This window comes from Zingiber officinale, chromosome 10A (genome assembly GCF_018446385.1).
Source record: "Zingiber officinale cultivar Zhangliang chromosome 10A, Zo_v1.1, whole genome shotgun sequence".
NCBI lineage: Eukaryota > Viridiplantae > Streptophyta > Magnoliopsida > Zingiberales > Zingiberaceae > Zingiber > Zingiber officinale.
In genome coordinates, this window is record NC_056004.1 from 5,198,004 (window position 1) to 5,213,860 (window position 15,857).

The 15,857-nt window shown below is 36.3% G+C and overlaps 1 protein-coding gene across 1 annotated transcript; it reads right to left on the bottom strand.

Annotated features, from left to right (window-relative positions):
• Positions 1-3,165: 3,165 nt before the first annotated feature.
• LOC122027063 (FIP1[V]-like protein) lies at positions 3,166-13,818 on the bottom strand. The gene is made up of 9 exons (XM_042585882.1): positions 12,763-13,818; positions 11,632-11,885; positions 9,039-9,165; positions 8,896-8,964; positions 8,671-8,811; positions 8,193-8,297; positions 7,697-7,992; positions 4,679-6,341; positions 3,166-4,014 (listed from the first exon to the last, which is right to left on the bottom strand). The coding sequence occupies exons 1-9, from the start codon at positions 13,738-13,740 to the stop codon at positions 3,427-3,429; spliced, it is 4,221 nt and encodes a 1,406-aa protein (XP_042441816.1). The 5' UTR covers positions 13,741-13,818; the 3' UTR covers positions 3,166-3,426.
• Between the last annotated feature and the right edge of the window lie 2,039 nt (positions 13,819-15,857).

Sequence of the window (15,857 nt, forward strand, 5' to 3'; positions counted from 1 at the left end):
TTAGCCTACAAATTATAGCTGTGTTGAAGGTTTGAATATGGCCGAAACTCAATTTCCACCACTTTTGTCAACATAACTATCTCAGGTTCACTCTGATAATGATTATTTTCAGACAAATAATCGGGAAGGATGGTAAGAAATTAACCATGTTTACACCTTTGTTGTTTTTTTAACCATTTGTCATAAGATTAAATTTGTTGTATCAGTATGCTTTTTAACCATGTTTACACCATTGTTGTACCATTTTTAACCATGTTTTGAACATTTATTGTTAACACCTTGTTAGCACAGTTTGAAATCTGGTAAATTGATAGCAATTTGCTTATCGTTACTTTATTTCTAGTATACATGCACATGAGAGGGTGAGGTAAATTTCTATCTGCCATGTTTAGTAGACTTGCACATTGCACATGAGGATAATAATATGTCATCACTAATATTGTGATAGTATAGTATGCGCTACTTATCAAACTTCACGAGTTCTAGTATCTTTTCATGTTATATATATGATATTTGATAAGACTTACATGGCTTTACTTGTTTTTTTTTCGTCTCCAGGTGCTTCAATGGTGTGGATGTTGCTACAATGGAATGCACATCAACTAAAGAACACCATAAAGAGTGATTGATGTCAATATAGACATCGTCAGCATCAAGTTACAATGGAATGCAAACAAATATGTAATGAAGCAAGCTCCTCAAAACTCATGTGCTGCATATTTTGTGGAACTTTTGTGGTTACCATATCTTGTAAACCTGGCTAGTTTTTGCTGGTCTTCTTTTTCTGTGTAGGTTCACTATGCTTGCTGGAGGACTTTATGGTTTTGTCTGGTTCCTAGTTTGTTTTCTTCTCATTTTGGACCTTTATGAAATGTTCTATTTGGACATGGGAGGAATATATTCACTGATTTTATGGTGTTCTCTTCTTTTGTGTGACCATTATGTGTGGGTTTCTTATGGAGCTCCTCTTCCTGTGATATTCATGCAATATTGTAACTGCGCTGTGCACAGTGATGTTTGAATTGATGTTTAGTGATTTTTTGGAAAATCTGGAATCATGGTAGTTTCTGGGTTTTAGTGCTGGTTGGGAGATTGTTTCTATGAGTTTACTTTTTACGAAGGTTTGCTCTGTTTGTAGAAAGGTGTTGGGGGGAATCATTATTCACTCTGGGTTTCTTCGTTGGGAGTGATCTCGTATCGTTGATGGTTGCTGCTGGCTTTCATATGGGCATTCTCTTTGGTGTGTATCATTACAAATCTGGGAGCTAGTTTCTGATGCACATGTTTGATTTTGCTTGAAAATGAAGAAATTTCTGTGAGTGTGGTTTTCGTTTCTAGAGATAAGCTAGTGTTTCGGTGGAGCTTCTTTGTCCGTGGAAATGTTGTTGTAATTTGAATATTTGATGTAGGTGGGTTTTTCTTACAAAATATTTGGTTTAGTGAGTGTTATGCAGATTCGTGTATTTAAAAAGGAGTTGTGGCTTCTGGGGATTGATTGGGATTGATGTTATCTGCTATGTTGTAGTTGTTGGTGCAACATTAGGTCAGAGAGGGCTCGGTAGCTCGTTCTTTGGACCAGGAAGACGTTAGGGTTTAGGGCTGGGAAACTCTAAAACCAACAGAGGCATTGGATCGGTCTGTTGACCGATCCAGTGATACTTTGGCTGTCTGGATCGGTCTGTCGACCGATCCAGTGATATCTTAGTTATCTGATCGGTCTCGTGACCGATCAGTAACCACACAGTAGTTCTCTGTGGGTTATCTGATCGGTCTGGTGACCGATCAGTAAGAAGAGATGTGATTCAGAAAAATAGGGAGATCGGTCTGGGGACCGATCGGCCTAGGGCCTGATCGGTCCCCAGACTGATCAGATCCGTCCTGGATCGATCAGCTTTGGAGTTGCCTTCGGGAGAAAAGCAAGCTTCGGCGAGTGTTTACACACAGAGAGCGAAGGAGAAAAGCACGTGTTTGGCACGTTTTTTTGTCGTTTTCTGAATGGGACACCAGGACAGAGGCATCTTCGGGACAGAGGATCCGAACTGCTTTGATCCGAGCCTTCCGGAGGCAATTCTGAGTCAACAGAAGGTTGACGAAAACCCGCTACTTATCGACAACTTGTGTGATTTTTCTTGTATGCAAACTCGACACCGATCTCACTTTGAGAGTGAGATGCCTTCTATCAGAAGATATTTTTCAAAGTTCAAATTCACATCTACCGTTTGATACATTTAGTGCTTGTAAGTTTTCTTTGATCCCCCAAAAATTAAAATTGGAATTTGGTAAGGAGTAAGCCGTCCTGGCTGGAGGAATCCCTAGTGTTGAATAGTTCAAAGGCGACGTATAAAGATGGTGCACCTAGTCTTCGATCTAACACACTTCATTCAACCAGACAACAAAATGATAAAAAATAATAATAATAATAACATATGGATACATAATATAACTTCAGCAAAAAAAAAAAAAAAAAAAGATAAATAAAAAACATAGATCGAACCAAAAATGACCTAATCCAAGCTTCTGTTCTCCGACCTTTTTTTTTCTTGCTTCGGGTACAGCAAGCCATTATAAGGGAACAACAAGGCTAATATGACTACCATCTCGTATAAATAAATCCCCTCTACAATGAAATACAAAAGTCAGACCTTCAACTTCATGTCAGGTAGCATCGATTAATTGTATTCCAGTGACTGGGCCACTGCTGTTGCATTCCGCAGACCGCTTTGCGATCTTCACCAAGTAAATATCACTTCTTTCAGAAGATGAAATGGCGACGTGACTAAGAGCCAAGCCCCAAGAAACTCTCCGAGAGACTGCACATTCAGATAAGCGCATCGTGCATTTCTGACCTCCCGAGATATCAAGGCAGCTTAGATTAGTTTCATATTGACTTGTGGTTATCAGAGTGATGGCAAAATATATAATTATCTCAGAAAACACCATAAAATAGTAAACCAAATTATTGGAAGATGCCCATCTGAAATCATTAGGTCCTCCACTTTGAACCTCCAACTTCAAGCTTGGAGTGTCTTTATAAACGTGAAATAACCCCTCGTCTGTTGGCATAACTTGTCTGATGATGCTGAAAGCAAGACATGCAGATTCCCTCCGACCAACAGGAACCTCACAAGCCATAGCAGCTGCTGCAGTGAAAAAAAAAAAAGGAAAAGACAAAAGAACACAAGACTTCCATCCAGCATCTTACGTGTTTAAAGTTACATATCCAGATATGCAATTAAAACACAACTAGTAGCACTTCTTTTTCTTCCTCTCAATATTTTTATCTTCACATCATTTTAGGTCCCAAGTGTAGGAGATTCGAAGGGGCTGGAAATGAATAATACTCTGCAGTGAGCACAGGACTAGCTTCACCCTTCTCTTAATGAAATGACTTTGATTCCATAGAGGAACCATTGCAGAGATGCTGACTCAACTACCTGTCCACCGCCTTTTTCTGGCTGGTCGCTCTGGTTTTATCTCTGAATCAACACTAGCCTCATTATTGGATAACTGCACTTCAGTATCCAATTTTCTGTTTGAACCATTCTCCTTGTCCCTTGGCATAGGAAGCTTGAAGCGCTCACTTCGTTTCTTGAGCTTAGCCACAGTATCAAGATGGCGATCCTGGTCATCATTTGTCTTATCCACAACTTGTCCAGCATCATCCTTAACATCTGATTGGCTAGTAATGTTGTTAACTTCATTTTTGGTCAGTGCATCTGCTTGCACTCTATTATCCATATTGCCTTCAATGTCCTTCAAAGAAGACAATGCTTCTGTGTTATTGATGGCATCATAGTCCCTTTCTTTGTTGCTGGTCCAGCGTTCCAATTTTGATCGCCCTCTTCTAGAACTTTGATTCTCATCATCTGAGGCAGGCTCATCATCCCCCTGTTTCCTTGAAGAGTTAGTATGTTGGAAGTTTTCATATGGTTCATGACATTGGTGAGGATCAGCTTTGGAGACAATTGTGGAAGAGATGTTGCTCTCATGCTTATTTGAATCTTTATTGTAGACCTGATAAAACAAGTATTTAGTATGTCAAAAAAGAAAAGAAAAAAGGTACTTTTTCAGAAAAAGTGCGCAGGTGAACATGAACCGCTGCTACTTTAGATTAGAAACAAAATACGAATAACACATTGTTCTTTACCAATATTTTTGCAAATTAACTGCATCATTGGTTAGCGTCTTATTAAAAGTATCAAGAAAGAATTCAAATGCAAGTATACAACAGTCAAGGAAGCACAGAGCAGGTTGATAGTGTTCTTGGTCATCCTTACTAAATAATCTTCATTCTCTTTAGGTCAATAAATTATTAAAAAAAAAAAAAAAAAAAGAGCTCAACCTACACTGGCTTCATACCTGAGACAAATCTCAACCTACAAAAAAACAATTTCTTCCACTCAAAGTTTTCATGCCGCATTCTACAAGCTTAATACCTGAGACAAAGCTCAACCTACACAGGCTGCTTATAGTAAACTTTAGGTTTTGGTTCCAAGTTTTGCTCTTTTGTTGTTCCCAAGAAAAGATTATATGTTGGTTTCAAGTTTTTTGTAGTTTCACTGGCTTAACTTGCTTCTACGGTAATAAAAGTCAGGAGAAATCGCACAGTTTCCTAAATGACTCATATGAAAGCTTTCTGATTTATATGCAATCTATATATCATCAGCCAAAAGTATACCTTCTCATTTTGGGGGCGGTCATCATGTTTTCTCTTCCCAAGCACCTGATTATTCTGCTGCTTACCCTCAACATCTCTGGTTTTGCTTATATTTTCTCTCTGTCTTTCCCTGTAGGTTTGTTGGCCATCGGCAGTAAGGTGGCGGTCGCCATACGAGTTCAGCCTTTCATGTCTGGAGCTTCGTTCATCAGCATTTGAATGTTTTTCATTCATATATGCATCACCACGCCCTTTGTTCTGAGACATGCTATCTTCCCTACGATCTCTCCTAGACAACTCATTGTGTCGCCTTCTTTCCTTCTCTTGATAATCCTTATCATAACTAATAGATTTTGAGTCATCCCTGGTCCTACCATTACCACTCAATGGTTTATTTTCAGCAACTCGCCCACTTCTTACAGTTCCCCGCCCTTCTTCACTTTCCCTCTGTGTTAGTGCAATTTCATGAGATTTAACTCGCTGCCTATCCTCTCTCTCCCTATTTTGGCGCCAGTTATCGTCTTTATGCTTCGATGATGAGTGATCCTCAGTCTTATCCCTCATTCTAGTTTCAAGCTCTCTCCTATTGTCATGTAGATCGTTCCTTTCTCTTTTCCTTCTTCCAGAATCTTCCTTAGTTCTATGGCCTTGCAAAGCATCTAGTTTGTCAGCTTTTCCTCTCAAATATTCATCATCTCTTTTTCTCTTCATGATAGGATCATCCTTGTTCTCACGACGACTAATCAACGGATCATCCCTCTCCCTATGCCTCAAGCTTTCATCTCTATTATGGCTTCTCCATTCACCATCAACATGCTTTCTAGAATGATCTTCATCTCTCCGGTTTCTGTCTATTGCCTTTAGCTTATTCTTGTGCCTTGGCAACATCTCATCATTGTTTGCCCTCACTAATTCATCTTTGGTTTGCCTACCAGGCATATTATCCTCTCTTCTTTGCCAAGAACTGGAAGAAGATTCTGATTCCTTTCTCCTCTCATAGCTTCTGCCACGAAGATGAATTTGATGAGAATTAGATGTATTTTCCTTTCCTCTGGAAATAGTATGATTTTTCACTCTATTTTGTCGGTCGTCTACTTGAGATTCATCTTTTCGCCAGAAATTGGATTCATCTTCCTTCCGAAGCCTTTTTAAGTCATCTGTTTGACTTGAATGTCCTTCATGCAAGACTTCACCATTTGTCTGTCTTTGATAATCCTTACTATTCCCAGACTTCTCTTTGCTATTGTCACTAGTCTCCAATCCATCCTCATAACCTGTATCATACACCATCAGATGTTCAACTTGTGAGCTAAGCTTTTGCCTGTTGCTTGGGAGAACCAAATTGTCATCAGCACCAGTCTCCCTAGAACCATGTAAATCTGATGTCATGTCCTCCACTTCCATGCTATCAGCCACAGCAAGCTTTTCATCCTGCTTGCTAGATTTTTCTTCAATGATGTTTTCATCCTGCTTGCTAGATTTTTCTTCAACACTGAGCTCTCTAGCAGTATCAGTGGCAACTACAGGAGATTTTTCAGAACACTGCTTAACCTCAGTGCAATCAGCCAAAGTTTCCTTTTGCTGATCACTATGCCTGTCTGAGTTGGCACTTTGACTAGGCATGCTATCAGTAGACTGTTCACGAGCATTGAGGTGCCTTCTAGATGAGGATTCTGGATGCAACCTGAAGTAAGCAAACCATTGTTAGTTGTGCCCACAGGATATAGAAAAAAAGTCGACCTATTCCAAAATACAAATTATCCAGTTTTATGCCTCCAAGCCCTAAATGATTTCATAATACTGAATAGGATAAGATAATCTTTGGCGCAAGCTTTGAAAAAAAAAATCAATAGCTCACTGCCATGATATATACTTTAGCCATGAAGGATTATGCGTAGAGCAAATTGTTTTCTTCCTATTGATTCAGTGTTCGCAAAGTGAACAATGAGCATGGGCCTTTCGCTAAATATTATTGCATTTATAAATGAACCAAATCAATATCTCATTCATATGTCAGTATGCTACTTGCAATACTCCTGTCAAATGAATAAAAACATACTCAATCCTGAACCTTGAACTGGCAGAACAAAGGTACATAAAACATGATCTACTAATAAGATGGAACCTGTAATTCTATTGACTTGCTATCTCTAAACTAACTAATTTAAATTCATGTATGCATACATAGAATCTATTTGATATGTTTGAAGTTGATAAAACACCTTACTTCCCCAATGTTGCACCCCACCCTCTTTCATTAACTCTGATTATTTACTGTTTCCATGATGCATATGGGAGTAGCATCTACAGTTATGAATTGAAGAGAAGACCCACCATTATGTAAACCTCATATAATTCTAACAAAAACTGTTGTTTTCTTCTAAAGCAATGACATTTGATCATTTGCCACTCCCAGTGTTGTGTGAATAACCAGTTGTTTGACAAAATAAATGTCTCAAAGTCCAACTGTAATGAATGAATTATGAACATTGAACCAAAAATTAGATCATGTATCAACTATTTCAACTGACATTCTCACCATAAAGAATTACTTTCATACTGACAAATGGAATATATATATATATATATATATATATATCCAATTTCCTTGTCATTTAACCAAAAAACACTCATCTTCTTAGTGGCTCAATAATGCTGGCTATTTTTTCCACATACTCATCGAATAAAACAATTTGCTACTTGTTCCAAGGTATGAGTATTCCATCAATCATTAGATGCTACAGGGAGGCCAATGCCAGATACACATCAAATTTGTGAATTTGATGGATGAAAATGTAAAACAGAAAAGTGTAACATGCTTTAAAAACACAGGAAAAATCAAAATAGTGTTACCAGTTACAAGTAAGAATAATAAGTTAATAACACAAGTACTTGTTATATAAGTTAGCCATGAGCCTCTTATCTTTCTTTTCATGTTTCCTAATGATGATTATGGATAGATGCGTGGCAAAAGTTGGCTTCACTGAATAGAAAGAAGTGGGTATAAATAGCAGATCTAGTAGAATAATAATAGCATACCTTTCTGCAGAATGCGTCTCTAATGCTTGATTACGAGAGGGAGGAATTCTTGTTTTCGAATTATGATGTTTGCCAGTTGATTCATCTTTTTCCTCTGTGAGAAGGGCTCTGCTGGTCATTTCCTTGTTGCAGTAACCCGAAACACGAGAAAAGTGATTCGTATATTCTGATTCAATGTTTCCGTTATCCTTCTCAGCCTCATTAAAATTTCTTTCATCTCTTGCAACACCCTTCTCTTGTTGCTCTGGGTCACAGTTGTACATTCTTGGATCATCAAACAAGTCCTGCGGCACAATCTGTAGACCAAGCATTTTTAGTATGTTGATATCTACAAGTCTACAACAATAAAATAGTGTGTCACAAACTGGTTTGGGTTATTATCATAACCAGATATCTGGATGTAGAAATCATAATTTGTTGGTAATTGTCAATGATGAGGTGTAGAAAAAATAAATGAATCTAGCATTAAACTGCAAAATATAAGTCATGAAACTACCTCTATAATTGCATCTGAATCACGAGGTCTAGGTGGCCTGGTATCTATAGAAGGAAGACGCTCACCATTCCCACCACCCTCAACTTGTATTGCTCTCCCAGTCGGCTGAGAAATTAAAAAGCAATAATGCAATGAGGCAAATACTAATAACAAATAAGAATATTAATGGAATATTTAAAGAATATAATGATATTCACTCCCTAAGTTATTTGGAAGTGGAAACTCAAGAGTAAGGAGCGGAAGGCAACATAAGTGGGGGAGGAGAAGGGAATGGACAGAAGGGAGATAAGGACAGAATTCCTCTGACCCGTGGAACAGAAAAAAATTGAACAAACATGAAAAGAAAGGAAAGAGTGGGATAAGGTTCTAGAAGAAAAATAAAAAGAAACTTTCCACTCCATTCATCTCCAAATTTCCTAATCCAAAACACGCCTTAAACATAGAGGTTGAATGATAGCAGAGTAACAATGGGACATACTAAGGGTGCCCTCATAACTAACTGTCCTCTTCCTTGACTAGTAAAATTTGATTCCCCGTCTGATTTTCCATGCCCATTATCAGCAGAAATGTCATGACCTGCTGCTGCAGCCAACTCAGGAGGTAGATCTGGATCATATTCCTGAGAGAAAATTGACAAACTATCAACCATTAAGTTTAAGTGTGACTTAAGAAAATTTATGCATGATCTGGTATCTGTACATACCTGCTCTGATCGGCCACTCTCGTACACACGAATCTTACTTTGCATGGTTGATTCTAAACGAAGTTGATCCTGAGAAATAAAAGAACATTAAGAACAAAGTGGCTCAACAATAACTACTAAGTAATATGAGGATTCAAACTTGCCAGCCGCTTGCAATAATCCTTCCACTTATCTTCATCCAATCCGAAATTGAAGAAGTCAGTAATATCAACCCCAGGGTATCTCCATGGTTTTTCCTCAAAACTCTCAATGTCAACATCAAAAACTGTCCTGGAAAATAGAGCAATTGGAGATATTTAAAGCACAAGGGAACCAGTGACATGCTACATGACTTATACAATCAAAAGAAAATCAAGATTGTCATTGTATAAAAATTCACTTTAGCAACAAGGTGTGACATGTTAATCAGAATTGGAATAGCAAGTTAGAAACCCTATGGGAGAATATACGCTAGATGTGACATAGAAGCAAGTTCAGTGACATCTTAAAAGTAGATGTCCAGTTGATATTTCTGCTGAAATTTGAGAAGTTCAGAAACCCTATAGGAGAATATACACTAGATGTGACATAGAAGCAAGTTCAGTAAGATCATAAGTGTATGTCCAGTGGATATTTCTATTGACATTTTGAAAAGTCTAGGAGATTTAAGATACAGTTCTGTGATTATTTTTTTTCAAAATTAAGAAGATGAGTGAGAAATAGAAAAAAAAAAATCAGGTATCAATTTACAAGAATAAATATGAGATACAATGTTCAATTAAGTTAACGAAACAAAGAATGAAGTAAAGGCAAGAGTCACTGAGAGAAGAATAAAGGATGGGATAAATATTTCCAAAAACTCAATTTGACTTAAACACTGAAAAACAAATATAGATGTTATTTATTTAGCAAGAAAAAGATGGAGAATTATAGAGAAAAGATAAGTATTTGCATATAATTTTTATTTTGGAAAATTTTAGAAAATTAATTTGGTGGGTTAAGGTAAATATAATAGCTAGAGATTATATCAATAATAAAGCACATGTATGATAATGCAGCAAACAAAGTTAGCGAGAAAAATAATCCTTTGACTATAGGATTACATCAAGAGACAACTCTGTCCATATCTTTTTATAGGAATCCTAAATGAACTAATCAATCATATCCTAGAGAGATCACATTGGTGTGTGTTATTTGTAAATAACATCATGCTAATTAATATGAGTATAATAAACTATTGAATTGTGAAAGAAATTTTAGAAACTCAATGTTTCAAGTTAAAACAAAAACTGAATATATGAGAAGTAATTCAAGTGACAAAAAAAAAAGAAAGAGAAGGTAATTAAGATGGATAGGTCTGAAACTCGTTTTAGAAATGTTTGTTCTATGAAGATATCACGAAATATGATAAAGAAGGTACCACTAAATTGGAGAGAAGTTTTTAGAATCTAATGTGTAATTGTCATGTGTAACTGTTAATTTTTTTTAAAAAAAAAACTAAAATTGTTAAACGATCCATCATACTTTATGAATTAAGTGTTGGGTATCTAAGAAAACAACACATTGAAAAAAAACGTAATAAAGATGAGAATGCTAAGAAGGATTGTGGACTTACTAGAAAATATAATAAACCTAATACTACTATTTGAAACCAAAAAGAGGCTCTCATAGATGATAAAAATTAAAGAGAATGAACTTACATTATATGGGAATGTTCAAATATTACAAATAAACTATATAATTAAACACTTGGAAACAATTAGACTTAAAAATGAAAGGAGTAGGAGACTAAAGTTAATGTAATTAAAAGTGATTTAAAGTTTAAATAATACTAGCAATATAACCTTAAATATTCAACAGAGGAATAAATCAAATATAACCAACCATGAACAATTAAGAATACTGTGACAGAATGATGAGATGACATGATAACATTGAAATGTCAATAGGTGTTCAGAAATCAGTGATTTTTTTTAGCAATTTCTCCTTCAACTTTTGCTGCTAACTTCATATCATCTTTCATTCCACAAATGATATGACATCAAGATCGATCTCATGTGTATCTTCATCTCTAGATTTGATACTTGAGCATCATATAAGACTAATTTCATATTTTATATAACAATTGTGTGTCCATGACAACTGAAACATTTATTGAACATACAAATGAAATAAGAAATAGTTTTGATATGGAGGCAAATGGTAGTAGGTCTAACCTTTAGTATTTGGTGGGGAGATATTCCCCATTTTACCATTTACTTATCAAACAAAAGAAAATTTGTTTGCAAAATGTGCTTGATGAATTTTATAATAAACTGTGTTCACATGAATAGAAAAAAAGGTGAAAAAGTATCCAGATTCAAGAGAATTTGTGTGGAAAATCATTTGAAGCGGCAGCGGCAAATTTCTCGTTTTCATTTTTCTTTTTCTTTTTATAATGTACTTTTCCCAGTAGATAAAAACTATGAACCAAACACCATTACATAATTACACAAAAGCATCTCTACTAAATATTAAAAATATTTGAATGCAACTTTAGTGCCAATAAACAAAATAGGCAGGTATGCTAGATGAAAAAGGAATTCAATGAAAATGAGAGAATATCTGAAAGTGGGAATCATTAAATAGCTTCAGTAGATATCTTGATTGTTAGGTTCTGTCAAGGATTAGAAAAATCTTTAATCACAATAGTGAGCAGGAAAAAATTTGGTAAAGAAAAACTATAATTATTGCAAAGTATACACCTGAAGATCTTACTTATGTGAAGGCAAGGTGAAATCCAATCCAATGCCAGAGGCACGGACCGAACTATTAGCCCAAGCAGGAAAACCAAAGCTTGTGTTGTAGCTTTTAGGCGCACCAGGAAAGCCCCTACCAGAAGCAGGCCTCCAATCACCTCTTCCTTGACCGGGAATAGGACCTGAGCCAAAAGAAGTACGAGCAGAACTTGGAACACTTGGGACACCACTTGCAGGATCCCCAGGTAAAGGTGTTGCACCAGGTCTTACATACTGAGCAAGAAAGAATTTTAAATTAGATAGATGTTAAACTAGGATAGCTACAGCACATGTTCAATGAGTTCAAGATATAAACATATTGTAAACAAGATTATCAAGTTTATAAATATTAAATTCACTATAAAAACAAATGAATTTTTTGTTTGGAAACATCAAATTTGTGCAAAAATGTGTAGTTATTAGTTGTAGGATCTAAATCAAATACCATGGCAGCATGTATAATTTTTTTTTTACTTACAATTATCTTGTCATTCTTCTTCTAGTCTAATTTGCCTTTTACTTCCAAACAAAATGAAGGTTACAAATAGGTTGATACTATTTTTAGTAATATGCTTTTGATTGCCTTCTTTCTCTGTCCCATTTCTAGTTCTTTTCCAGTGAATGGATTCCACATAACAGTAGGAATAGAAAAACACAAGTGACTATTGAGAATTCTAAATTCAAGATATAAAATTGTCAATTTTGTACCAAAAATCTTATTTTTTAAGACTCAGGAAACAAAGATTAGTTGCCACTAATTCCCAAAATGTTAGGCTGTCCTGCCCAAATTAATATTGGATAGGCATGTGTATAATGAACAACATACACAATTGCAACCAAAAAAACTGGGTTTGGAACTTCTGCATACTTGTTATCTTTCTTTCTGATACATTACTGTTATTTTCAACAATCTGTGCATGTTAAATAACATAAAGTAAGAGACACAAACTCAGTCTGAGTCGTCGAAATATTTCAGTTATGCATTATCAAGCTTATGCAACGTATAAGCAGTAAGGAATTCTGGCATGCATGCCACTGCCAAAGCCTAGCATTCAACATTCATAAACTTAGCTTCCACCTCAATTACAAGGACTAATGTGGTAGAGACAACCTTGAACATCGAATGATGCTGTGAATGAAAACCATGATTGCTGTACCCTATCCTTGCTCCTGGTGCAGCTGCAGCAGTACCTGTTACTTTAGCTACGTCTGACATTTCCTTTCTCTCCCCATCACCTGCCGGCTGCATAGCCTCTTCACTCCAATCTTGCTCCTCCATAATTGGGAGGTGATGCTGCTGATCCTCATCAGTGACAATTACCAGATCCTCTTCCCCATCGTCATCATCGATCCCAACCATATTATGCCTCTCTGCCCCAAGAGGTCCATGATTGCTATCGTTCAGCACAATCTGGAGATCATCTTCGCTGTCACTGTCCCAATCGTCGCTTTGTGATGGTTTCCGCTCCTCACTGTTGCTGCCAACAAAAACTCCAGAAGAAGCTGGACCAGCTGAGAGTCCAGGGATGTGGGGAGCTTGATCAAGATTTCCCGAATTCTGTCCTATTCCTCCTCCGAACAATGAAAATCCATCCTCTTCCGCAGCGTTAAGCTTCCCACCACCGCCAATTCCATCATTCCCTTCTTGAATTCCCGAAACCCTAGCTTCTTCTTCGTCTTCCTCCAAAACCCTAGGCTCACCCTCCATGGGCGCGCTGGGGGCTCCGACCTCTGCCGATCGAGACGGTGGAGTTCGATCGTCGTCTTCGTAGTCCCAATTCTCTCGCGGATCCACGGCGGGGGTTGCGCGGACAGGCATCCAATCCTCCTCCTCGTCTTCCGCTGCTGCCAGGACTGGCGCTATAGCGTGTTTCGAGGACGAAGGGGATTCTACTGAAGGATCAGCACGAGATGCGCCGAACAATGCCTCATCCCCGTCGCCGCCGTCGGAATCGGTTTCCTCGGCATGGAGGCGGGGATCAGGACGGCCGCTAGGTGACGAGGCGGAGATAGGTGACGAAGGGACGGACACAGCGGCGGATTGAAGGACGTCTGTGTAGAGCTCGCCGAACTCGTCGTCGTCGTCCATGTCGGAACCGGAAACGGGTAGAGACGAACCCAAGTAATCCGAGGCGGCGTTATAGATTGAGAGGGGGATCTTTCCTGCTGGGTCGCAAGCAATGTTTTGGCTACTCGCCTAAGCACGCCCACATTGATACCCCGCATATGTTATACAGTGAAAAACTACACCGTCACTATTGCCACGCCCTCGTACCCGCTTCATCATTCGTGTATGTCTCTTGTGTTTTGGAAAAATGGGCGGTGAGATGTTGGGGTTCTTTAAGTATTTTGTGTTTTTCCATGTCACTTTAAATCTTTTCTTAAATTTAAGTTATTGTTAATATTTTTTTCATAGGTTGAGATTTTTTTACACTAATTTGTCAATTGATTATTTACGTTTCAATGTAATTTTATTTTTGAACAATTAATTTATGACTAATAACTTATCTAATGAACTATTTAATTTTCGATTAACTTAGATTAAATTGATGAGATAATAATTTTATTTTACAATAAGTGGTTTACAAAAATTTATAGTCAAATTTTTTAATTGGTATTAGGTATTATATTTTTCGAATTGATTAATTTTGAGATGATAATTAAATTTTTCTAGAGGTCTATACTAAGATGACGTTTGGTTCTCTCCTAAAAATCAGAATAGGAATGGGTATCATAGTATTATGGAATGAGAATGGGTATGAGCTTGAGTATTATTCTTAAAAATAATGTTTAGTTAGTTAAATATATTCAATCGGAATGAACCTAAATTTTCTTTTTTTACCTTTAGAGGAAAATAAGAGAAAAAATTATATGGAAGAAAGAGTTGAATGTGAGAGGAACATATGATGAGAGATAAACTATGATGAGAGGGAAAGTGTGATGGGAAAAAATGAAGAGCGAGAAAGTGTGATGAGAGAAAATAATAATAGAGAGCGTCATAAGAGAGATTGAGAAAAAAAAATATGATAAGAGAGAAAGTGTGCTGAGAGAGAAAGAGTGATAAAAAAAATTAAAAGAGAGGAAGTGTGATAAGAGAAAATGAGAGATTGAGAATAGAAAGTATGATGAGAGAGAAAGCGTGATAAAAAATAAAGAGAGAGAAGTATGATAAGAGAAAATGAGGAGAGAGAGCGTGATGGAAAAGAATGAAGTGATGAGAGAAAACATAGAGAGAGTATGGTAAGAAAGATTTAGAAGAGATAAAGTATAATGAAAAATGATAAGAGAATGAAAAGAGAGAAAATAATGAAAAAGTGTGTGTGATGAGAGAGAATACATAGAGAAATGGTGGGAAATGTATGATAAGAGAGGATGAGGAGAGGAAAAATATGTTGAGAGGAAAAGTGTGATGATAAAATAAGGAGAGAGAAAATATGATGAACGATAATAATAAGAGAGAGTGAAATGAAAGAAAAATTGAACAAATATATTAAAGGTATTTTCGTCAAAAACTTAATTCTCATTCTCATTTCATCAAAACCCAAGGGAGGGGGTGGATTCATCCATACCCAAATTTTTGGATTTCATTTCAAAATCTTGATTCCATTTTCATGAACCAAACATAAGATTTGGGAATGAATCAATTCCTTCATTATCTATCCTCTAAACCAACGGTCACCTAATTACATTTTATTATAGTCAATTGCACTTTATCTTAGTAGATTAAAATAACATAAATAATTTATCCTAACTAAAATCAAAATATTTTATCAATTAAAATAAATCTTTAATTGATTGAAATTCAATTAAGTGATAAATCTAAAACTAAGAAACTTAATAAAAATAGTGTGTGTGATGAGAGAAAATACAGAGAAAATGATAGAAAATGTGTGATAAGAGAGAATGAGAAGAGAAAAAATATGTTTTAGAGAGAAAGTGTGATGATAAAATGAGGAAAGAGAAAATATTGATAAAGATAACAAGAAGAGAGAGTGAAATGAAAAAAAATTGAACAAATATATTAAAGATATTTTCATCAAAAACTTAATTCTCATTCTCATTCCGTCAAAAACCCAAGGGAGGGGGTGAATTCATCCATACCTAAATTTTTAGGTTTCATTTTAAAATCTTAATTCTATTTCCATTAACTAAACACAAGGTTTAGGAATAAATCAATTCCTTCATTCCCTACTCTCTAAACCAAAT